At 42.5% G+C, this 24,915-nt stretch overlaps 1 protein-coding gene across 3 annotated transcripts in view; it reads right to left on the bottom strand.

Annotated features, from left to right (window-relative positions):
- The window catches only part of CENPT (centromere protein T), a 595,880-nt gene that overhangs the window by 249,430 nt on the left and 321,535 nt on the right, over positions 1 to 24,915 (bottom strand). For all 3 annotated transcript variants that reach the window (XM_073605031.1, XM_073605032.1, XM_073605030.1), the window contains one exon: positions 21,613 to 21,752. In XM_073605031.1, the coding sequence (XP_073461132.1) occupies positions 21,613 to 21,752 (140 nt within the window). The remainder of the gene's footprint in view (positions 1 to 21,612; positions 21,753 to 24,915) is intronic.

The raw sequence follows: 24,915 nt of genomic DNA, 5'->3' as shown, positions 1-24,915 counted from the left end.
AAGAGCAGAACAATAGAGAGAGAATAGAGAGAGAGAGAACAATAAAACAACAAATATTTTTTTTATTTTATATTTTTTTTGTTTTTTTTTACACTTTTTTTGTAACTAACTTTTAGAACTGTAACCGGTTCTAGGTTCGGGTCTCTCAAAATGCAATGGCATCTTGGGAGACCCTGTGAAAGTGTGCCTAGTCTGTGCAATGCTGTACCCTACGCTAATACTCAACTAGTGTATGGTAGCGTTCAAAACATTCACCAATGCAAAGACCAGGATTGTCAGGACAGGAGGGACAATAATAGCGGGTGTCACGCCTATATCTGCGCTTGCTGCAGACACGACATCTTTTTTGGCGGGGGTTCGTTGGGTAGGGGTACTCGGGAGGACAAACAAAATGCCTCTCATGCAGCCGACTGCATTTGGTTGGGGATGTGAATGGGGGAAGTACGGGCGCTGCAGAAGTGGTGGGTTCCCAATTAGGATTGGCGAATGCAGCAGGAAGGGCATTATGGGCACGACGGACCTGTGTTTGTCTTCTTCTTGGTGGCAGGGGGACACTACTTGTGCTTGCCACCTCACCAGCTTGAACTGCGCTTATGGGACTCGCCACGTCACCAAGTGTTACTGCAGTGCTGGTTTGACTACGACCGGGGTGTACTAGGCAGCTGGTGCTTGCCAGTTCACCAAAATGCTACCAAAAAAACTGTTAGCGATCACAGGGATCAGGCCTGACTTTGCGAACGCTGCAGTTATATGTTTAGTGTTTTGTAAGTGACAGTGATCGATCGATACTGCACTTGGGTGGGCTGGGCCGGGCGGAGGGGCAAAACGCAGGTGCTAGCAGGTATCTGGGCTGATCCAGCTAACACTGCGTTTTTGGGAACCCTAAACTGCTGGGGACGCTAGTGTAGATCTGATCGGATCAGATATTGATCCATTCAGATACTATACCACTAAGGGAGGTGTATGCTGCGTGCGTGGGTGTTATCGCTACTGGCGCTAACCTGACGCTGTCTGTGGCGACGCATATCACCACCGGGCGATCAGGGGGCTAAACCTTTATTCGGTAATAAACGGCTGGTGCCCTGACACTATAAAAAATAAACGAACTAACCAGTGTCACCCGTAACGGTTATATGGTGATCAGTGGGGAAAGGGTTAACTAGGGGGCAATCAAGGGGTTAAAACATTTATTAGGTAGTATATGGGGGTCCCTGACGCTATAAAAAGCTGACGGCGAACCTAAATATTTACCTCCCTAACTAGCGTCACCAATGACACTAATACAGCGATCAGAAAAATGATCGCTTAGTGACACTGGCGACGGTGGGTGATCAAGGGGTTAAAACTTTATTAGGGGGGGTTAGGGGGGTATCCAAGACCTAAAGGGGGCTACCAATAACTGCCCTACCACACTGTCACAAACTGACACCAATGCAGTAATCAGAAAAAAAAAAAAAAAAAAACTGCTTGGTGTCAGTGTGACGGGGGGGGGGGGAATCGGGGCTGTAATGTGTGCCTGGCATGTTCTACTGTGTGTGTGTGTTGTGCACTCACATTACAGTCTTCTCTCCTCGGCGCCGGAACAGAAAATACCGAGCCGAGGAGAGATGATAATGATAATTTCCTCTGCCTCTGTGTACTATACAGAGGCAGGGAAATGATCCCATTGGCTGGGAGCGATCGGGAGGGGGGGGCCACGAATGGATGATCGCCGGGTGACAAATGCCGACCGCCTCGGGCACCGGGGGGGGGGGGGGGTCCGATCAGAACCAGCGCCCGCGGGAGGCAGATCACGTACAGGTACGTGATTCTGCCTGCCCATGCCATTCTGCCGACGTACATCGTCGTGAGGTGGTCGGCAAGTGGTTAATAAAACCAGTTCATATACAGTAATGCACTATAAGCCTTCTCTGTTTTCACCATTATATGCCGTGGGATACGCGAGCTTGGATCCATTAAGGCTGACTGACTACTCGCCTTCAGAGGTGAATTTACACACACGTATATGATCTCTTAGTGGGGTCACTCCATCTGGTAAGCGGCCAGTCTTTTTGTTTGGAGCACGGTGGTAATGCACATGCACATGCACAACTGGAATTATTTATACGCACGAGGACCTTTTGTGAATCGCATTTGAGAACTTGGAATATATATTTGTTTTATGCAAACACAAGAGTCGTTGGAGCACCAGTCACTACCCATGAACTTGTTTAATTGCAATTACTGCAGCCAATTATTTGTTTTTGGTTTTATGAGCTCGATTATAGGAAATTTTGGCACATTTCTAATTTGTTTTTGTATATTCTAATGTAAAAATTTTAGGTCAATAATTTTTTATTATTACTTGTCACAATTTCATTTGAGTCACCTTTGAATTGTGCAATGTTACCTAAAAAAGGTGCCCAAATAGCAGATTCTGCCAAAAGCCTGTCTTCGTATTTTATTTTCCAAAAATGTCACAGATGTATTTTACAGCCATCAGTTGGAAGCAGTAATCAATTACACAGAGTTTAGTTGCTACATATCTGGCTAGGACTAGGTAATGTTTCAAAAACCACTATGGGGGTCATTTACTATATCGCTATGGCGCTAATTCGCGCAAATTGCCGCGAATTAGCGCTAATTCGCGGCAATTTAGCTCGAATTAGCGCTAATAGCGCTAATTCGCGCTAAAACGGTATTCACTATAGCGCTGGTGAGAAAATACTCCCAAAATCGAATTTACTATAGCTCCCTGAAACTAAATAGAGCCCAAACCCTTACTCTGCTAAAACCTAGAGAATTGCACATGGAAATAATGTTTAGAGCATGATATAATTGTCTAAATGGTACTGAAATATGCGGTATATTATTTAAAGATTATCTGCTTTTAAACTGTGTGAAAAAGTGATTTCTACACTGAAATATCTTTAAAAGTCTGAAAAGTGAAAAATTCCCCGTTTTGGACAACTAGGTGCCAACACAACTGAGCATGCTCAGACCTGAAAATAACTCTCATTTTAACTCAAGTGTCTTTTTTACCTGGAGGTATAGTAAATACCAAAATGAGAGCTAATTAGAGAGCATTTTTTGGGAGTTAAAATCTGCTCTATTTAGTCCAAATGAAGTTTCAGTCATTGATTCTAATGGAACAATTCTAACTTTCACAAAAAAACCTTTTAATGTTGAGATGAAATGTATCTTTCTGTGAAATAAATTTTCCTTTGCAACATTGTTGCTTCTACTTAAAATATTTTGATTTTAAGAATGCAACAATGTGGAATGTTTTGATGTTTTGGTAAAATATATTTTTCTCTGTCACTTTCACTTGTTATTCTTCATCTCACAGCAATCTTTACCCCAAACTCACACAGGAGTCTTTACAATCCACAAACAATACCATTGCTGATGAAAATTTAAAATGAATCACAATTTTTTGTGCTTTGTATTATTTCCAAATATTCATAATTTGAGCCCAAAAAATGTGATATGTGTACCAACATCAGAAATCAAAATGTAATTCCCAAAAATTTGAGGGTAATATTCTACTCTCACCCACAAAAAAACACCAAATATCACAGAATAAATCAAGAAGAATAACTCTTGAGTAATGTAATTCCATCACCTGTATGTCCATAGAAATGCAGTATTTATGTGTTTTTATGTGTATTTATGTGTAGTTATGTGTAGTTATGTGTAGGAGGGTCTCACACGTGGCAGCTCTGTGGCTTAGAGGTTAGAACTTCTGCTTAGTATCTCTGAGGGTCTGAGTTTAAATCCCAACCATTTTACTTCATTTAGAGAAGTTGTCTCATCTCCCAGGTCCTATAACTATGTCTAAATGTAGTAGTTATGTGTAGGAGGGTTCCACCACCATTGTAAGTCTTTTCCAGATACACTATATAGCCAAAAGTATTGGGACGCCTGCCTTTACACACACATGAACTTTAATGGCAGCCCAGTCTTAGTCCGTAGGGTTAAAATTTGATTTGGCCCACCCTTTGCAGCTAGAACAGCTTCTGGGAAGGCTGTCCACAAGGTTTAGTCTGCCTATGGGAATGTTTGATCATTCTTCCAGAAGTGCATTTGTGAGGCCAGGCACTGATGTTGGATGAGAAGGCCTGGCTCGCAGTCTCTACTCTAATTCAGCCAAAGGGTGTTCTATCGGGTTGAGGCCAGGACTCTGTGCAGGCCAGTCAAGTTTCTCCACCCCAAACTTGCTCATCCATGTCTTTATGGACCTTGCTTTGTGTACTGGTGTGCAGTCATGTTGGAACAGGAAGGGGCTTTTCCCAAACTGTTCCCACAAAGTTGGGAGCATGAAATTGTCCAAAATGTCTTGGTATGCTGACGCCTTAAGAGTTCCCTTATCTGAAACTAAGAGGCCAAGCCCAACCCCTGAAAAACAACCCGCACCATAATCCCCCTCCACCAAATCATTTGGACCAGTGCACAAAGCAAGGTCCATAAAGACATGGATGAGTGATTTTGGGGTGGAGGAACTTGACTGGCCTGTACAGAGTCCTGACCTCAACACAACAGAACACCTTGGGGATGAATTAGAGAGGAGACTGTAGGTCAGGCCTTCTCGTCCAACATCAGTGCCTGACCTCACAAATGCACTTGGAAGAATGGTCAAACATTCCCATAGACACACTCCTAAACCTCGTGGACAAGAAGAGTTGAAGCTGTTATAGCTGCAAAGGGTGTGCCAAATGAGTTTTGAACCCAATACTAATACTGGGATGCCATTACAGTTCATGTGTGTTTAAAGGCAGGCATCCCAATACTTACGCCACTATACTGTATATTGCTTGTGACACTGAGCATGGCTATGGACTTAGGGCTGGTTCACACCACAGAGATGCAGAGAACATGCTTGGGGCTGCCTGGTGGCTAAGAGGGTAGCAGTTCTGTCTAGCAGCACCTGGGATGTTGGTTCAATTCCCCAACATGCTAATCCTTGTGTTGAAGTTTATATGTTCTCCCTGTGTGGGTTTCTCACCACAATCCAAAGACATGATGGCATTTTATTTGTCTCCTGTCGAAATAGGTTCTAATGTAAGAAAGTTAATTTTGGACTTTATATTGGAAGCTCATTGCAGCCAGGTACTGATGTTAATGTTTATTAGCACTAATCATGCCCAGAGACTTGGACATTTCAAATTATAGGGTTTACACTGCACAGGTACATATGCTTAGAAAACTGTTGCTTTGTTTATGTGGATGCAAATGGACTTTGATCTTTGGCCTGTAGTTGGAGATTTGATGCACATAGCCAAGGGCTAACAGAGTTGTGAATACTATGTGTTCCTGCTCATCAGGTGCAATCACTTTAGACATACATGAAGAGACAGATTGAAAGATACTGGTGGGCGTGTACTTCTATTGGGTATGTCAGTGTGCTAACAATACAACCTCTCTTATATAAAGGCCTGCAGTAGCGGGGGGTTCGTTTGGCCTGAGAAGGTCAGGTTTTTTGTTGTGAGGGAGAAGGAATGATATTGGGAGATTTGATGAAGTTCTTGTGCATTTTTTCAATCAAAAGTGGGTTTATGTGGCCATGCAGTCAATGTTATGTGTGTATTGTTCCTGTCTGATCATGCAAACATCGTTTGGAAGCATCTGCTGACCTACTATTTTTGATCTTGTTTAATCGTGTACACCGAAATGCAGCTTCCAGCAGAACATGGTCATCAATGTATGTATGTGTGGATTGTGGGCTGGTGGTGGGTGTTTTGAATAAGTCTTTTGTAATATGTGGGAATGCTTTGTAAGAATGACTGTTAAGTATGTTTCTACAATATTGCAGATAGTAATGTGATGCCCAATATACACTGAAATTAAAGCTGTGTCCACTCTAAGGTTTTGTCTAATTTTAGATTGTAAGCTCCTATGAGCAGGGCTCTTAAAATTCTGTTGCTAAATGTAGTACCATATATCCTGTCAAAATTTTTTTGAAGCTAGTAAATGTAAATTTATTTTTTTTTCTGCTGGTAAAATAAAAGTACATTATCGAGCTTTTGTTGTGGTGTGTGTGGTTTTTTTTTTTTTCTTGTTTGTTTTTTTTCTCCTTCTACTTTTCTTTCTCTTTAGTTTTTGTGGGTGGTGGTTTTGGGAAAGTGCAATATCTCTTAGATTTTATTTCAATATGTATTTGTGCACCAAAAAACTAATCTCTTTGCCCTGGTTCACATGCTACTTTGAAATTGCGCTACTTCACTTGAAGTAGCACGATTTCAAAGTAGCAAGGTCAGTGTGATTTCAGGTGGCTTCATACACAAATGTCTATTGAAGTCGCACCTGAAATCAGCAAAAGTAGTGCAGGAACTACTTTATCAAATTGGTGCGGTGCCACAAAAAAAAATGTTGCATCGATTGGAACAGTGCCATTGCCAATAGTCATGCGATTTGTTCTCTCGAATTGCATGACCAATCGCTCCAATGTAAACCTAGGCTTCTGCACAACTGCAAGTTATATATAAAGATTCCACCTTTATCATTAACTGTTGTGGAGAGTTGCAGGTAATGAATTCAGCTGGTGGATAGGCAGTGTTTGAATGTGTCAGCTCTGGTTCACATTGGTGTGATTTGACATGTCAAATCGGTGGCAATTGCACTGTTCTAATTGGTGCGATTTGTATTGATATTGGTGCAGAAACCTGCACTGATGTCTCTGATGTTGCCCCCACAGTCGGGACTGACATGCAGGAATAAAATTGCGGGAGTTCAGCTGAACGCTTTCCTCCTGCTGTCAGTGTGAACCAGGGCTCAAACTGGGCCTTTTGCCTTTGTAATTCACCTGCAGGGACACCATCTCTTATCAAACTCCCTTAAGTTCACCTTCAAATATATGTAGAAATACAGATTTGCATATCTGAAAATAAAAAATACTAATCATGGTTGAGATCAAATATTCACAGCTGCAATCAAAAGCGTGGTTTCACCTTCTGACCCGGAAATTAGTCATTGTATGCACCCGGAAGTTCCCGTGCTGGTCAGGATCTCCATCTAGGTGGACATGGCGAGGTCTCTTTAGCAGAGAGGAGGTGCTGCTCGTTGGCCGGGTAAGTGTAGTATTTGTACTTAATCAATGCGGGGGTGGATGTCATAGTTAGATTTGGTGTGGGTGGGGTTCATTGATTTGTTTGGCATCACCACACATTTGCTTCCGTCCCATGTGCACACATCACTTCCTGCATTTGTTCTGCTGATGTAAATCAGTAAGGACTATATAGGTATAAATGAGAGCTCCTTTTATTAAAATATATATGACTTGTTTCACAGCTGGGCGAATTTTCCAGCAAATTTGGACCTCTAAGTTGCATGACAAGTTGTACCCCATGATTCTCAATAACAACCATTCATATCTGTGCTACTTTAAGTCGCACCAACTTCAAAGTAGTACCTGTACCACTTTGGTGTGACTTGAGGTATATCGGGTACAATATTACACAGGCATTCCCAGAAGTTGGGGCCAAGTTGCAAGGGCAAAGTGGCAGCAAAATAGTGTGACTTTCAGGTCGCAGCAGTGTGAATGAGATTCAAGAATAACACCTTTGAATTTGGCCCTATTGTCACTTGTGCATCCTGAAGGTGTAGCAAATTCATCCCTGCACTACCTTGGTTTGACTTTGATGCAATTTGAGGTCCATACACCACAAGATTACACAGACATTGCTTCAAGTCATGACAAAGCTGTGCAATTTTAAAGTCGCAAAAGTGCAAATGTGGCCTTATTCAAAGGTGTTATCAATTAATCGCATTAGGTTACTTTCACACTTGGGTGACTTTTCATGGCGCTTTGGACCTCAAAGTCACATGAAAAGTTGTCCCCCTTGATTTCCATGCATATTTATTAGAGCTGCACGATTAATCGTCATCGTGATTTTTTTCCCCTTTACGATCTTGAAAAAAGAGTTTCATGATTCTTGCTATGCAAAGAACTCTCTCTGCTCTTCTGAAGCCACAGCTGAAAAAACAGGAAGTCTGCCAAGAATTAGAACATTCTTTATCAGTGAACTTAACTAGAAACCTTGTAACAATTTGTCAATTAAATAGAATTCTGTGTAAGTGAGGAAAGTTTAACTACTTAAACACTAAACATTTTTCTGACATTTGTTGGTTTAAGGTTAAAATCATTTTTTTTTTGCTAGAAAATTACTTAAACCCCCCCAACATTATATATATTTTTTTAGTAGAGACCCTAGAGAATAAAATGGTGGTTGTTACAATATTTTATGTCACACTGTATTTGCGCCTTTCAAATGCAATTTTTTTTGGAAAAAAGTACTTTAATGAATTAAAAAAAAAAAAAAAAAAAAAGAAAAGTTAGCCCAATTTTTTGTGGGATAATGTAAAAGATTTTACGTCGCGAGAATCGTGATCTTTTTATTCTAAGCAAAAAAATTGTGATTCTCATTTTGGCTAGAACCGTGCAGCTCTAATATCTATGCAACTTCACCCATGTTCATTGTAGGCCAAATCGGCACCTATTGATGGCAATGGAACTGTCCGAATTGGTGCGACGCCACAACGATTCCCAAAAGTAGTTCCTGCACTACTTTTGGCGACTTCAGGGGGCGATTTCTTACCTCCCAACTTTTTGAGATGGGTATAAGGGACACCTATTAGCAAAAGTAGGTAGGCATAGGACACCTTCTTAAAGGAGAACAGTTGGGACCTATGTGATTTCACTAGACATCTGTGCAGGAAAGAGTGCGTCACACTTGTGCGACTTTGGACATCAGAGTCGTATGACAAGTCATAGCCCATGATTTTCAATGTGTACCATTCATATCTTTGCGACTTCAAGTAACGCTGACTTCAACGTAGTCCCTGTACTACTTTGGTCTGACTTTGATGCGAGTTGAGGTCCATAGACCTCAAGTTTACACAGGCATTCCCTGGAATTGCGGCAAAATTGCTGATGCAAAATCATGGGAAAGTTGCGTGTCTTTCCCTGCGACTCCTGCGTCCATAGACCTCAAGATTACACAGGCATTGCTTAAAGTCGCATTAAAATCTCGCAACTTTCAGGTCGCACAAGTGTGAAAGGTGCCTAAGTCACTGTGCTGAGTACTATTTTATACCTAGAATATAAAGTAGTCCCACCATCAAACACTAGTAAACATATGTTCTCAATATAATTGTGCTCAAATGGCTGAAAATCACACAGATGGTATCACCTACTGAAAGCTTGCATTGTACTCAGCAGCATATGCTGAAAAGAGGCAAATGCCTATCAGCCAATGCCACATCGGCACGAGCATGGTTGTTACTATAATATTAATGCCTGAAATGCAAAACATTATTGTATTGAATCAAACATTAGTAAATGTATTTTCTCTGTAGGTAAGTGCTCAGCTCTGTAGCATAGCGGTATACCCTGCTGCCCCCAAAAGTTCAAGCCATGAATTCAAATCCCACTGACAGCATCACCTCCTGGAAGTGTGCATTGTACTCAGAAGCATAATTAGCCAAAGCACATCAGCTTGCTTTATTCCATAGTTTAACTCTTCAAATGCATGCAATGGTATGTACTTATTCAATAATATGGTATGGAATTCCAAAATTCAAGGAAAAAAACGTCGTAGGGTCCCCCCAGTACATACCAGGCCCTTCCATATGGACTTTAAGGGGAACCCCACACCAAAATGTAAAATAAATTTGATGTGGGGCCCCCAAAATCCATACCAGACCCTTATCCGAGCATGCAGCTTGGAGGTCAGGATGGGGGGGGACGAGTGAGCACCCTCCCCTTCTGAACCTTACCAGGTCACATGCTCCAAAGCACCTTTTCCCCTTGTTGATGGGGACAAGGGCCTCTTCCCGACAACACTGGTCGGTGGTTGTAGGTCTGCAGGCAGGGGGTTTATCAGAATCTGGAAGCCCCCTTTAACAAGGGGGCTCCCAGATCCTGCCCCCTATGTTAATAGGTATGGGGTACATTATACCCCTACCCATTCACCAAAAAAAGCAGTGAAATGCAAAAAAATTAATAGCCGGTTTTTGACAAGTCCTTTATTGTAGAATAGTTCTGAGCTGTCTTCTTCCCTGAGCCATCTTCTCCAGACACTGTCTCTCCCTCCTCCATCTTCTCCCTGAGCTGTATTCTCCCAGAGCCGTCTCTCCTGCCGCCGCCATCTGCTGTGTTCTTCCGCACCGCTGGTTACCCGCTAATAAATAAAAGCTGCTCTTCTTCCATGGTGGTCTTCCTCCGCTGTGTTGTCACCCGCTGTGTGGCGTCTCTTACATAGCCATGGAGCGGACTCTCTGGGTGACATTATCGGATGGCCACAGAAGACCGCCACAAGAAGAGCGGCTTTTTATTTATTTGTGGGTAACCGGCTGCGCTGAAGAACACATCAGCGGGAGAAGATGGTGGCAGCAGGAGAGACAGCTCAGGGAGAAGAAACATCAAACACTAGTGAATGTATTTTCTATGTATGACTGAGCTACACCCAATAGGCTAGCGGTCAGCACTTCTACCTTGAAGAACTCATGGGTTCAAATCCCACAGAGAAATACTAAAAGATTGAATTGGTGAAAAAAAAGCAAATAACTATTAGCCAATTAGCCAAAGCAGCATATGCTGAAAATAGGTGAATGCCAATTAGCCAATGCACTTTAAATTTGGCTGATTCTATTATATTAACTCTTCAAATGCATGCAATGATATGTAAGTATTCAATACTATTATGGTGTGAAATTTCAAACACCACACACTAACTAATGGGCAGATTACATTTTTTTGTTTGTTCATTTTAATTCGCTTGTGCACTGAAAAAATAAACACAGCTGGGGGATGGTAGGTTGGCTGGTATTTGAACTTGTACCATGAGTGCTGTGGAGACATCTGAGCAGACTACTAAGCCATTGTGCTAAGTATGAGACCTGCATAATAGTGTAGTATGATTAAAGAATGAATATAAATAATTACCGCTTTATAGTCACCTAAATTAAAAAATAAAAAACAACATACAACAAATAGGTAACCTAAATGTTTAATACATGTAACTTTACAGAATAGCAGACATTACTATGTAATAATCATTCATAACTGCATTAGTTAGCAAAAGAAGGAAATAACTAGGAATACTAATTGCAACATACATCAATAGATGCACACGAGGTAGAGCACATCTCACATAAAAATGTTTCTTTCACATACATGGATCATGATTACAGTGCAGTACTATATAACAACTTGGTAGGAATTGGCATTTGCATATACGCGGAAGCGCTAATTAGCGCCAGTTTAAGATTTACTAACATGTGTTTCTCACTAATAGCGCTAGTTTTTCATTCGCTCATTCGCCTGTTGAAATTTTATTTGGCTAAAATGGGAGCTATTATTTGCCATAGTGCCCAGTACTTCCTGGCGCTATAGTAAATGACCCCCATAGACTTTAACGGTGTTCACGTGCTCGAACAAACTTTTTTCCTGTTCACATGTTCTGGTGCGAACCGAACAGGGGGGCGGGGGGGGGGGTCTGCTCATCCCTACCTAGCAGTAAAAAGGGTTGCTGGTTCGTATTCCCAACCACACCACAAGACTACCTGCCTGGAATTTGCATGTTCTCTCTGTGCCTGCGTGGGTTTCCTCCAGATACTCCGGTTTCATCCCACACTCCAAAGACATGCTGGTAGGTTAATTGGCTTCTGTCTAAATTGGCCCTAGTATATGAATGTGAGTTAGGGACCTTAGATTGTAAGCTCCTTGAGGGTAGGGGCCCATATTAGTGTATAATGTATATGTAAAGCACTGCGTAAATTGATGGCACTATAGAAGTACCTTAAATAAAAATAAATAAGTCTTCACTAATATTATGGTGTGAATCTCCAAAACACCATACACTAGCTAACAAGCAGTTTACATTTGATAAACTTGATTGTATGGTATATAAACCATCAAACACTAGTAAAAGTATTTTGTATATATAATTGTGCTCAGCCCAATAGGCTAGCAGTTAGCACCTCTACCTTCAAAAATTCAGGTATTGAAAGACTCATGGGTTCAAATCCCACAGAAGAATCCTAAAAGATTACTGTTGGTGGAGAAAAGGAGAATTACTATTAGCTAAAGCAGCATACAGTGAATGCCAAGTAGCCAATACAATTTAATGTGGTTGATATTATTGTATTAACTCTTCAAATGCTTGCAATGGTATGTAAGTATTCACTAATATTATGGTGTAAATCTCCAAACACCACACACTAGCTAACAAGCAGTTTACATTTGATAAACTATATTGTATAGTATATAACACATCAAACACTAGTAAAAGTATTTTGTATGTATAATTGTGCTCAGCCCAATAGGCTAGCAGTTAGCACCTCTACCTTCAAACATTCAGGTATTGAAAGATTCATGGGTTCAAATCCCACAGAAAAATCCTAAAAGATTGCATTGGTGGGAAAAGGAGAATGCCAGTTAGCCAATTAGCCAAAGCAACACAAATATACGTGTATATATATTTACTGAAAATAGGTGATTGCCAAGTAGCCAATGCAGTTTAATGTGAAAGTTTTTATTGTATTAACTCTTTAAATGCATGCAATGGTATGTAAGTATTCAATTATATTATGATGTGACATTCCAAACACCACACACTAGCTAAAGGGCAGTTTACATTTATTTGTTTATTTTAATTCACTTGTGCTAAGTACAAGACCTGCATAATAGTGTAGTATTATCAAAGAATGAACATAAATAATTACTGCTTTATAGTCAACTAAATTAATAAATAATAAATCAAAAACATGAAAAATACAACATACAACAAATAGGTAACCTAAATGATTAATACATGTAACTTTATTACATAGTAATGTCTGCTATTCTGTAATCATTCAGAACTGCATTTCTTAGCAAAAGAAGGAAAAAAAAAACTAGGAATACTAATTGCAATATAAATTAATAGATGCACGGGAACTAGAGCACATCTCTGATAAAAAATGTTTCTTTCACATACATGGATCATGGCTACAGTACAGTGCTATATAACAACTTTATAAGAATTGGCATTTGTATATACGCGGAAGCGCTAATTAGCGGCAATTTAGAATTTACAAACGTTTATTCTCCGCTTATATCGCTAATTTTCATGCGCAAATTCGCCGGTTTTGTTTCCATTTGGCTAAAATGGGCTCTATTATTTGCCATAGTGCCCAGTACTTCTTGGAGTTATAGTAAATGACCCCCTATGTAACTATGTAATTCAGCTTCAATGCCAGAACACCAAAGGGGTGAAGTAATGTAATTCCATAGAAACACTGCTAAACATAAATACACTTTTGCACAGAAAAAGTGTTTCCACCCATCTCCACTCATCTCTACAGTAACTTAGAAGTATGGCCAAAAATTATTTTTGCCTATTTCCACACAGTAAAAATAAGTTAACACTAATAAAAAAGTGTGCCCTATCTCTGGTTGCTGCCTTTGTTACAAATCAGACTTCTAAAAACAATCTACTGAGCTGGCCATAACCAGCTCTTGAAGGCGTTTATCCCACATGTTCACAGATCTTACTGTGAAGAAGCCTTTTCTTATTTGGAGATTAATTCTCTTTTCCTCCAAACATAAAAAGAGTGCCCCTTGTCCTTTGTGATGACCTTATGCCTCGTACACACAATCGGACATTCCGACAACAAAATCCATGGATTTTTTCCGACGGATGTTAGCTCAAACTTGTCTTGCATACACACGGTCACACAAATCTTGTCGGAAATTGCGAACGTTAAGAACGCGGTAACATACGACGAGCCGAGAAAAATGAAGTTCAATAGTCAGTGTGGCTCTTATGCTTGATTCCGAGCATGCGTGGAACTTTGTGCATCGGAATTGTGTACACACGATCGGAATTTACGACAACGGATTTTGTGGTCGGAAAATTTGAGATCCAGATCTCAAATTTTGTGTGATGGAAAATGTCCGATGGAGCCTACACACGGTTGGAATTTCCGACAACAAGCTCCCATCGAACATTTTCCGTTGGAAAATCCGACCGTGTGTACGGGGAATTAAAGTGAACAACTCTACACCCAGTTCACTATATGGACCACTTATGTATTTATACATGTTGATCATATCCCAACTTAATCTTATCTTCTCAAGAGAAGATAAACTCAGTTCAGTTAATGTTTCCCCATGCCTCATACCAGTTTGGTTGGCCTTCTCGGCACTTTCTCCAGTTTCCCAAATATCCTTTTTGTGAACTGGGGCCCAAAACGGAACTGCACATTCCAGATGAGGTCTTACTAATGATTTGTACAGGGGCAAAATGATCTCTTTTATCACTGCAGTCCACACCTCTTATTACAAGAAAGGATTTTGCTCACTTTGGAAACTAAAGTTTGGCACTGGATGCTTTTATTAAGCTTGTGATCTACCAGAACACCCAGATCCTTCTCCACCACTGACTCTACCATACGTCCCGAGTCTTGTAATGTACAATAAAGAAAATAAAATAGTATACTTTTTATCTATATAAACTTTCTTTAACCACTTAACAACAGGCCCATAGCCGAATGACGGCTACAGAGCGGTTGCATAACTCTGGGGGGGCGTACAGTGACATCCTCTCAGAATCCCACTCTCACGCGCACCCGAACACGTCCGTGACCACCGGGTCCGGAGGACCCGTCACATCACGGATCACGGTAAACGGCCGCTGATAGCAGCCGTTTACCACATGGTCGCACTGTCACAAGTAAACAAACCGGCGTGATATCCAGTTCCTGTTTCCCCTCTCTGTCCAGTGTGAACGGAGAGGGGAGAGATCGGTGGCAGCAGCGCTGTGGGCTGCATGTGTAGTGCCCACAGCGCTGATCTGTGACAAATATATCCATCCATTCTCAGCCATGCATACCCATCCATCCATCCCCTGCATACCCATCCATCCCTACTCTGCATACCCATCCATCCATCCTCTGCATACCCATCCATCCATCCTCTGCTGTACCCAGCCATACTCAGCCGTACGCCGCCGTACCCGCCCATACTCATTCATGCTCAGCCATCCACGGCTCATCCATCCCCATTCATGCTCATCCATGCCACATCCATGCCACTAGAGTGCCTCACAAAAGTGTAATAGGTAATCAAATAAGATTTGAAACTTATGTCCCTAGAACACCTGATGGTGCGCCCTGCATGTTGGTCCTCTATATGTGGCCACGCTGTGTAAAAGTCTCACACATGTGGTATCGCTGTACTCAGGAGTAGGAGAATCTATTTTGGGGTGTAATTTTTGGTATGTACATGCTATGTGTTAGAAATATTGTGTAAATATACAATGCGTTTATTTTCTTTACACATTTTCCAAAAACTTGTAAAAAAAAAAAAAAATGACATGTTCAAAAGACTCGATATGCCTCAGGATTATACATTGGGTTGTTTTCTTTCCAAAAGGGGGTAATTTTTGGGGCGTTTCCATTTTCCTGGTGCTCCAGGGCCTTCAAAAGTGTAAGAGGTAGTGAAGAAATTATATGTGTAATTTATGGTCCAAGAACGCCTGATAGCACTCCCTGCATGTTGGGCCTCTGTATGTGGCCACGCTGTGTAAAAGTCTCACACGTGGAATTGCCATACTCAGGAGAAGCAGAATGCGTTTTGGGGTGTAATTTGTGCTATGCATATGCTGTGTGTGAGAAATAACCTGCTAATTTAACAATTTTGTGAAAAAAGGAAAAAAAAAAAAAGAAAAAAAAAAATCTTGATTTTGCAAAGAATTGTGGGAAAAAATTACAACTTCAAAAAACTCACCATGCCTCTTACTAAATACCTTTGTATGTCTACTATCCAAAAAGGGGTCATTTGGGGGGTATTTGTACTTTCCTGGCTTGTTAGGGTCCCAAGAAATGAGATAGGCCGTCAGTACTTCAGGTGTGATCAATTTTCAGAGATTGGCACCATAGCTTGTGGACTCTAACTTTCACAAAGACCAAATAATATACATCGATTTGGGTTATTTTTACCAAAGATATATAGCGGTATAAATTTTGGCCAAAATATATGAAGAATAATTACTAATTTGCAAAATTTTATAAATGAAATGAAGAAAAATGCATTTGTTTTTTACAGAATTTTCGGTCTTTCTTTTATAGCGCAAAAAAAAAAAAAAAAACCCATCGGTAATTAAATGCCACCAAAAGAAGGCTCTGTGTGAAAAAAAGGACAAACATGTCATATAGGTACAGTGTTGCATGACTGAGTAATTCAAAATGTGAGTGCACCGAAAGCTGAAAATTGGTCTGTTTAGAAAGGGAGTTTAACCACTTCTGGACCGTCGCACGCTGATGTACGTCCAAACTTTGGCGGCGGATATCGTTGTTATGGCAGCAGCTAGCTGCCATAACCCCAGTATCCCCGTTTTCGTGCGGCGGTCGGCTTTCTGATAAAAGTGGTCCCTGTGGCCGATTCGCCGTGAGATCACTTTTATCGGTGGCGGGAGAGCGCCCCCCCCTCCCGCCGCGATCCGGTGCCCTCCGTCGCTTACCGGAGCCGTCGGTAGCAGCGGAGGCGATCGCGTCTGTCTCCCTTCTGTGCCTGGAGATGAGTGAGGCTAAGATGGCGCTCACTCATCTCCATGACACTGCTGGGCGGAAGAGACGTCAAAACATCACTTCCGCCCACGCCTCTTAACCACTTGTCGACTGCCTCACGCAGATATACTGCGGCAGAATGGCACGGGCAGGCAAAGTAACGTATGGGTATGTTACTTGCCTCCAGCGGGTGGGGGGTCCGATCAGACCCCTCCCCCCCGGGTGCCCGAGGCGGTCGGCTTCTGTCCGGGAGCGATCAGAGGTGAGGGGGAGACCATTCATTCGTGGCCACCCCCCTCGCGATCGCTCCCAGCCAATGAGATTCTTACTCTGCTGCTGTATAGTAAACAGCGGCAGAGGAAGTCATGTCATCGCTCCTCGGCTCGGTATTTTCCGTTCTGGCGCCGAAGAGAGAAGACATCGATGTGAGTTGCACAACACAACACACACAGTGAAATACACCAGGCACACTTTACACCCCCCATCACCCCCTGATCACCCCTCGATCACCCCAACCTCCCTGTCACAGTGACACCAAGCAGTTTTTTTTTTTTTCTGATTACTGCATTGGTGTCATTTGTGACAGTTAGAAGTGGTAGGGCAGTTAGGTTTAGCCCCTTTTAGGTCTAGGATACCCCCCTAATAAAGTTTTAACCCCTTGATCACCCCCCGTCGCCAGTGTCACTAAGCGATCGTTTTTCTGATCGCTGTATTAGTGTCACTGGTGACGCTAGTTAGGGAGGTAAATATATAGGTTCGCCATCAGCGTTCTATAGCGTCAGGGACCCCCATATACTACTTAATAAAAGGTTTTAACCCCTTGATTGCCCCCTAGTTAACCCTTTCACCAGTGATCACCGTATAACTGTTACGGGTGACGCTGGTTAGTTAGTTTATTTTTTATAGAGTCAGGGCACCCGCCGTTTATTACCTAATAAATGTTTAGCCCCCTGATTGACCGGCGGTGATATAACTTAGGTTTTAGGGTCAGATAGGGTCTGCGTCGCACCAGGCAGCGTCAGGTTAGCACCAGTACCGCTAACACCCATGCACGCACCATACATCTCCCTTAGTGGTATAGTATCTGAACGGATCAATATCTGATCCGATCAGATCTATACTAGCGTCCCCAGCAGTTTAGGCTTCCCAAAAACGCAGTGTTAGTGGGATCAGTGCAGATACCTGCTAGCACCTGCGTTTTGCTCCTCCGCCCGGCCCAGCCCAGCCCACCCAAGTGCAGTATCGATCGATCACTGTCACTTACAAAACACTAAACGCATAACTGCAGCGTTCGCAGAGTCAGGCCTGATCCCTGCAATAGCCAACAGTTTTTTTTTGGTAGCATTTTGGTAAACTGGCAAGCACCAGCGGCCTAGTACACCCCTGTCATAGTCAAACCAGCACTGCAGTAACACTTGGTGACCTGGCGAGTCCCATAAGTGCAGTTCAAGCTGGCGAGGTGGCAAGCACAAGTAGTGTCCCACTGCCACCAAGAAGACGACAAACACAGGCCCGTCGTGCCCATAATGCCCTTCCTGCTGCATTCGCCAATCCTAATTGGGAACCCACCGCTTCTGCAGCACCCGTACTTCCCCCATTCACATCCCCAACCAAATGCAGTCAGCTGCATGAGAGGCATTTTCTTTATGTCCTCCCGAGTACCCCTACCCAACGAACCCCACCAAAAAAAGATGTTGTGTCTGCAGCAAGCGCGGATATAGGCGTGACACCCGCTATTATTGTGCCTCCTGTCCTGACAATCCTGGTCTTTGCATTGGTGAATGTTTTGAACGCTACCATACACTAGTTGAGTATTAGCGTAGGGTACAGCATTGCACAGACTAGGCACACTTTCACAGGGTCTCCCAAGATGCCATCGCATTTTGAGAGACCCGAACCTGGAACCGGTTAGTTATAAAAGTTAGTTACAGGAAAAAAGTGTAAAAAAAAAAAAAAATTGTTGTTTTATTGTTCTCTCTCTATTGTTCTGCTCTTTTTTACTGTATTCTATTATGCAATGTTTTATTGTTATTATGTTTTATCATGTTTGCTTTTCAGGTATGCAATTTTTTATACTTCGTTTACTGTGTTTTATTGTTAACCATTTTTTTGTCTTCAGGTACGCCATTCAGCTGCAGCGTGGATTTATCTTGACAGCAACAGCGTTTGCTCCCACGATATATAAAGCAGTGACTCCAGCGGAGGTAATAACAACGCACTGGTATGTTGCTGGACTTTGAGTGATTATACCAGAATGATGCCTGCAGGTTTAGGTATCATCTTGGTATCATTCCTTTCAGCCAGCGGTCGGCTTCCATGTAAAAGCAATCCTAGCGCCTAATTGGCCTCTAGACTGCTTTTTACAAGCAGTGGGAGGGAATGCCCCCCCCACCATCTTCCATGTTTTTCTCTGGCTCTCCTGTCCCAACAGGGAACCTGAGAATGCAGCCGGTGATTCAGCCAGCTGACCATAGAGCTGATCAGAGACCAGAGTGGCTCCAAACATCTCTATGGCCTAAGAAACCGGAAGCTACAAGCATGTCATGACTTAGATTTCGCCGGATGTAAACAGCGCCAATGGGAAATTGGGAAAGCATTTTATCACACCGATCTTGGTGTGGTCAGATGCTTTGAGGGCAGAGGAGAGATCTAGGGTCTAATAGACCCCAATTTTTTCAAAAAAAGCGTACCTGTCACTACCTATTGCTATCATAGGGGATATTTACATTCCCTGAGCTAACAATAAAAATAAGAGAAAAAAAAAAAAAAAAAAAAAAAATGAAAGGAACAGTTTAAAAATAAGATAAAAAAGCAAAAAAATAAGAATGAAAAAAAAAAAAAAAAAAAAAAAAAAAAAAGCATCCCTGTCCCCCCTGCTCTCGCACAAAGGCGAAAGAAGCGTCAGTCTGTCATCAAATGTAATATCATTTAGTTACAAGTTTGTGCAACAAAAAAAAAACAAAAAAACAAAATTGTCTTTTTCCCGCAACTTGTGTCACAGTATAAAATATTCCATGGACTCAACATGCCTCTCAGCAAATAACTTGGGGTGTCTACTTTCCAAAATGGGGTCATTTGGGGAGGGTTTGTACTGCCCTGCCATTTTAGCACCTCAAGAAATGACATAGGCAGTCATAAACTAAAAGCTGTCTAAATTCCAGAAAATGTACCTTAGTTTGTAGACGCTATAACTTTTGCGCAAACCAATAAATATACGCTTAGACATTTTTTTTTTACCAAAGACATGTGGCCGAATACATTTTGGTCTAAATGTATGACTAAAATTGAGTTTATTGGATTTTTTATAACAAAAAGTAGAAAATATCTTTTTTTCAAAATTTTCGGTCTTTTTCCGTTTATATCGCAAAAAATAAAAACCGCAGAGGTGATCAAATACCATCAAAAGAAAGCTCTATTTGTGGGAATAAAAGGACGCAAATTTCATTTGGGTACAGCATTGTATGACCTCGCAATTAGCAGTTAAAGCGACGCAGTGCCAAATTGTAAAAGTGGTTAAAGGCATATTTTTTTTCAATGTCATTTTTTTAAATGACTTTTTTTTATTGCATTTTAGTGTAAATGAGAGCTGAGGTATTTTTGACCCCAGATCTCATATTTATGAGGTTCTGTCATGCTTTTTTCTATTACCAGGGATGTTTACATCCCTGGTAATAGGAATAAAAGTGACAACTTTTTTTTTTTTTTTTTTAAACAGTGTAAAAATAAATAAAATTTAAAATAAATTAAATAAAAATATATGTTTTAAAAAAAACCTGTCCCGACGAGCCCGCGCGCAGAAGCGAACGCATATACACAAGTAGCGCCCGCATAGGACCACACATGAGGTATCGCCGTGACCGGTAGAGCGAGAGCAATAATTCTAGCCCTAGACCTCCTCTAACGCAAAACATGCAACCTGTAGAATTTTTTAAATGTAGCCTATGGAGATTTTTGAGGGTAAAAGTTTGACGCCATTCCACGAGCGGGCACAATTTTGAAACGTGACATGTTGGGTATCAATTTACTTGGTGTAACATTATATTTCACAATATAAAAAAATTGGGCTAACTTTACTGTTGTCTTATTTTTTTATTCAAAAAAGTGAATTTAAAAAAAAAAAAAAAAAAAGTGCGCTTATAAGACCGCTGCGCAAATACGGTGCAAAAAAAGTATTGCAATGACCGCCATTTTATTCTCTAGGGTGTTAGAAAAAAAACATATATAATGTTTGGGGGTTCCAAGTAATTAAAAAAAAAACGTTTTAAAAATGTAAACACCTAAAATCCAAAACGATGCTGGTTAAAGCGGAGTTCCACACAAAAATGGAACTTCCGCTTTTCGGAACCCTCCCCCCCCTCCGGTGTCACATTTGGCACCTTTCAGGGGGGAGGGGGGTGCAGATACCTGTCTAAGACAGGTATTTGCACCCACTTCCGGCATAGACTCCCACGGGAGTCTATGCCTCTTCCCGTCCCCACCGCGCTGTCTGCTGGGAACACACAGCTCCCAGGAGAGAGAGGGGACCACTTGGGACGCGCAGCGCAACTCGCGCATGCGCAGTAGGGAACCGGGAAGTGAAGCCGCAACGCTTCACTTCCTGATTCCCACACCTAGGATGGCGGCGGCAGCTGCCGAGAACCGAGCGGGTTCTCGGCGTCCCCTGCCGACATCGCTGGACCCTGGGACAGGTAAGTGGCCATGTATTAAAAGTCAGCAGCTGCAGTATTTGTAGCTGCTGGCTTTTAATATATTTTTTTTTTTTTGGCGGTGTGGGTGGACCCCCGCTTTAAGTGTCCAGTGGTCAAGTGGTTAAACAATCAAAAAGTGTAGTTATTTTTTTTCTACAAATTTCTTTATAGAGATAGCATAGAAAATAAAAAATGCAACAAAATATCACTATAAAAAGTCTTGATGACTCCAAAAAAACAAAAAACAAAACAACATTTACAGTATATTTTGTGTTTTCGCTAAATAAATAGGACCACAGCAAAAATGTCAAAACTGGTCTGTCCTATGGAAGGAGGGGTATACAGGTGCGAGAGCTGAAGTGCATAAAAGTCTAATATTATAGATAAAGGCCCTTACCTCTGTTTTTTGGCAGCTTTTCATCTACGTCTCTCTCAAACTGAGAACTGTTCATTCTTTTCTTTTTGCGAGAATTTCTGAAGACATCAATGTGTCCTGTGTCCTGCAGATCCGGCAAACTCAGGTCTACAATACTCAGACTACAAAAGAAATAAAAAGGTATTCTGTTTTTAAACAAGCTTTCAACATCAATTGCTGAAATATCCCAACAAATGACCTAATGGGGTGTTCTACTGTAAGGAAAAAAACACCATGCCTTAAAATGGGGTATGATTACTACCCTTACCATTCATTCTCTACTTTTTCATCAAGTCATCAATGTAATGCCACGTACACACGATCCGACAACAAAACCATGGATTTTTTTCCAAAGGATATTGGCTCAAACTTGTCTTGCATACACACGGTCACACAAATGTTGTCAGAAATTCCGAACTTGAGAACGCGGTGATGTACAAGACGTACAACGAGCCGAGAAAAAGGAAGTTCAATAGCCAATGCGGCTCCTTCTGCTTGATTCCGAGCATGCGTGAGCTTTTGTGCGACGGACTTGTGTACACACGATCAAATTTTCTGACAAGTAAAGTTGGCGGAAAATTTAAGAACCTGCTCTCAAACATTTGTGGCCAGAAATTCCGACAGCAAATGTTCGATGGAGCAAAGACACAGTCGGACTTTACGACAACAAGCTCACATCGAACATTTCCTGTCGGAAAGTCCGACCATGTGTACGTGGCATAAGATTATGCTTAACAAGAATATGAATATTTAAATCTCAGTTCCTGTATGGCAAACAGTATTAATGTCATTATTTCATAGTGCAATCATCTTTTGTAGCAGTATACAGGTTTGCCATGGGCAGAAGCAGGAAAGTCAAAATGTAGGCGATATCTTTATCTGGCTAACTGAATATATTTTGAGGTGCAATCTTTCAGATACACTCAGTACCCTTCTTTAAGCATGGTTTAATATCACAGTGAAGATTAAACCATGCCATAAGATGGATACTAAGTAATTACTAAAGTTTGCACCCCAAGATATCATTTGTTAGCCGCCCAAAAGGCATTGCTTGCAATTTACCTTCCTAGCATTACAAAAAGATAAAATCAAATGAGAGTCAAACAGACAATATGCATACAAAATATATCAAACAAGGATGTATAGATGTATAGTAAAAACAAACAACAACAATATGAGAAAGCCCTTCTCACACAAGACTACAATTTAGAATGCCAGACATGCAAGAAGTAGTACAGCAATAGCTAAGCTGTATATAAAGAGCCACTTAGTGACCTTTTGCACTTAGCACCTGTCCATCTAAATTCATGTGGGGGGGGGGGGGGGCATGGCTTTATGGTAGTCTGAATAGGACATGTATGTGAAGAGCTCCTGCCAGCCTGACATACATCCTTGGCGTTCCTTCTCCAGCAGACCCACCTTGTTCCCTCCACAGCATTCATGGCTCAGCAGAAGGTCGGCGTGCCACCCAAGACCAACATTTCGGCACCTCTGTGTCTGCAGCTGCCTGGGGGACAGATCGTGGCTCCGGCCTAGCTCTGGGAGTAGCGACCATCTTGCTCTACCCAGCTGCAGTACCAGCGCTTACTCCTACCATCCCCAATCACTGTGCGCCTGGGTTCTTTTTCTACACAGCCACCGGAGTTCACCTGCTTGCCAACCGCAGCCTGCAGGAAGAATAGCGGATCTGGCCTAGTGAGTGGCGGCCATTTTGCTACACCACGGCACTCACTTTCAGCCTTCCTGACTCCTCTACGCCTGATCCAAGCCACCACTGGAAGCCAGAGCACTCTAGCCGGTCAAACCGCCACCCCCAGTAGAGCGTGTCTATCTTCATCTGTGGCACGAGTCGGGGCCGCAGCCCTAGCTCCAGACCCAACGGTAGAGGCCATCTTGCTCCACCCTGCTACAGTGTCACTCAGTCCTGATCTCCCTGCCTCCTCTACACCCAGTTAACTCCCTACACTGCCATCGGAGTTACCCAGCCTGTCAAACTGCCACCTGCAGCTTGTGGAAGCATTCCTCTGCTTCCACAACCGCCTGACAGACAATTCACAGCACCAGCTCTGAGTAGCGGGCATCTTTCTACACCACAGCACTCGCTATTAGCCTCCCTGTCACCTCTGCGTCTGACCCTTGCTCTATCTGGTCACCAGAGCTCCCTCACTTGTCAGATTACCACCCGACAATACAATACCTACAAATCTCCATCTGTGGTGCGGGGGGGGGGGGGGGCGGTGGAGCGGCTGCGGTGGTGGTCCAGGCTCCAGAGTTTTTCCTTCCTGATAGAGAGCTGTCTAAGGCCTTCAAAAAGGCGATCCATGGCTATACAGCAGTCCGGGGGGTGGACAAGGCTGCGACATGGTGGCGTGAAGATGTGTAGTGTCTGAGCTCCGCACTTGCCACCTCAATGGAAGAGGCTCTTGATAGTTTCTGCCTGCACAATTCATGTCCAAACGTGGACCGAAGCATCACGGAACACAGCCCACCCCCATCCAGAACTTTTTCACCCAGGGAACACTGCGCACTCATTCTGCCTCCCAAGACAACATGGCTCCAGGCACCTCCATGAGGGACAGTGTGGCACCTCCAACAGGAATGCAGCAGATAGGCAGCCATACACCGCTTTCCCTCTGCTGCTGAAAGGGCTTCATCCCCTACGGGTTCCAGTACCTCAGACATACCAGCCTTGCTCAGGGAAGATGTGCCTACTAGCTCTATACAGCTTAGCATGTTGCCTACTTACACAGACACTGGAGCTGTCCCTGCTTCTCCTGCTATATTATCGCCTGCTGAAATGTCAGCTAGCCTGTTGTCTCTCTCCACGAGACAGGACATGGAAATCATTGCAGCTAGGATGGTTATGTCCCTGCGTCAGGATATCACTACAGTGACCCAAAATGTGCAGGCTCTTGAAGTTACTGTGAGTTCTCTCTCTACTGACCGAGATGCCATTTTGCACAGGTTAAACACCTTGGAAAACTTGCATAAACACCAGCAGGCTGCCATGACCCATCTACATTTACAGAATGGCAACCTAGAGAATAGCCATAGGCAAAATATTAAGCTACGCGCCACCCCAGAGTACATTAGACCATCGGACTTCCGGAACACTGTTATTGGCATCTTTAATTAAATCTTGGGCAGGCCTGCTTCATCGTCTATGGAAATGGATAGGGTGCACAGAGTTAATATCCCTGGCGGTAGCGAACGCACCCAACCGAGAGATGTCCTATGCAGGGTGCATTTTTTTCCTTATGAAAGAGGAAATTATACGGCGTGCTT

The sequence above is a fragment of the Aquarana catesbeiana genome, linkage group LG11, assembly GCF_042186555.1.
Source record: "Aquarana catesbeiana isolate 2022-GZ linkage group LG11, ASM4218655v1, whole genome shotgun sequence".
Taxonomy (NCBI): domain Eukaryota; kingdom Metazoa; phylum Chordata; class Amphibia; order Anura; family Ranidae; genus Aquarana; species Aquarana catesbeiana.
The sequence above is the reverse complement of the archived record's forward strand: the minus strand, read 5'-3'. Positions and strand labels throughout refer to the sequence as shown.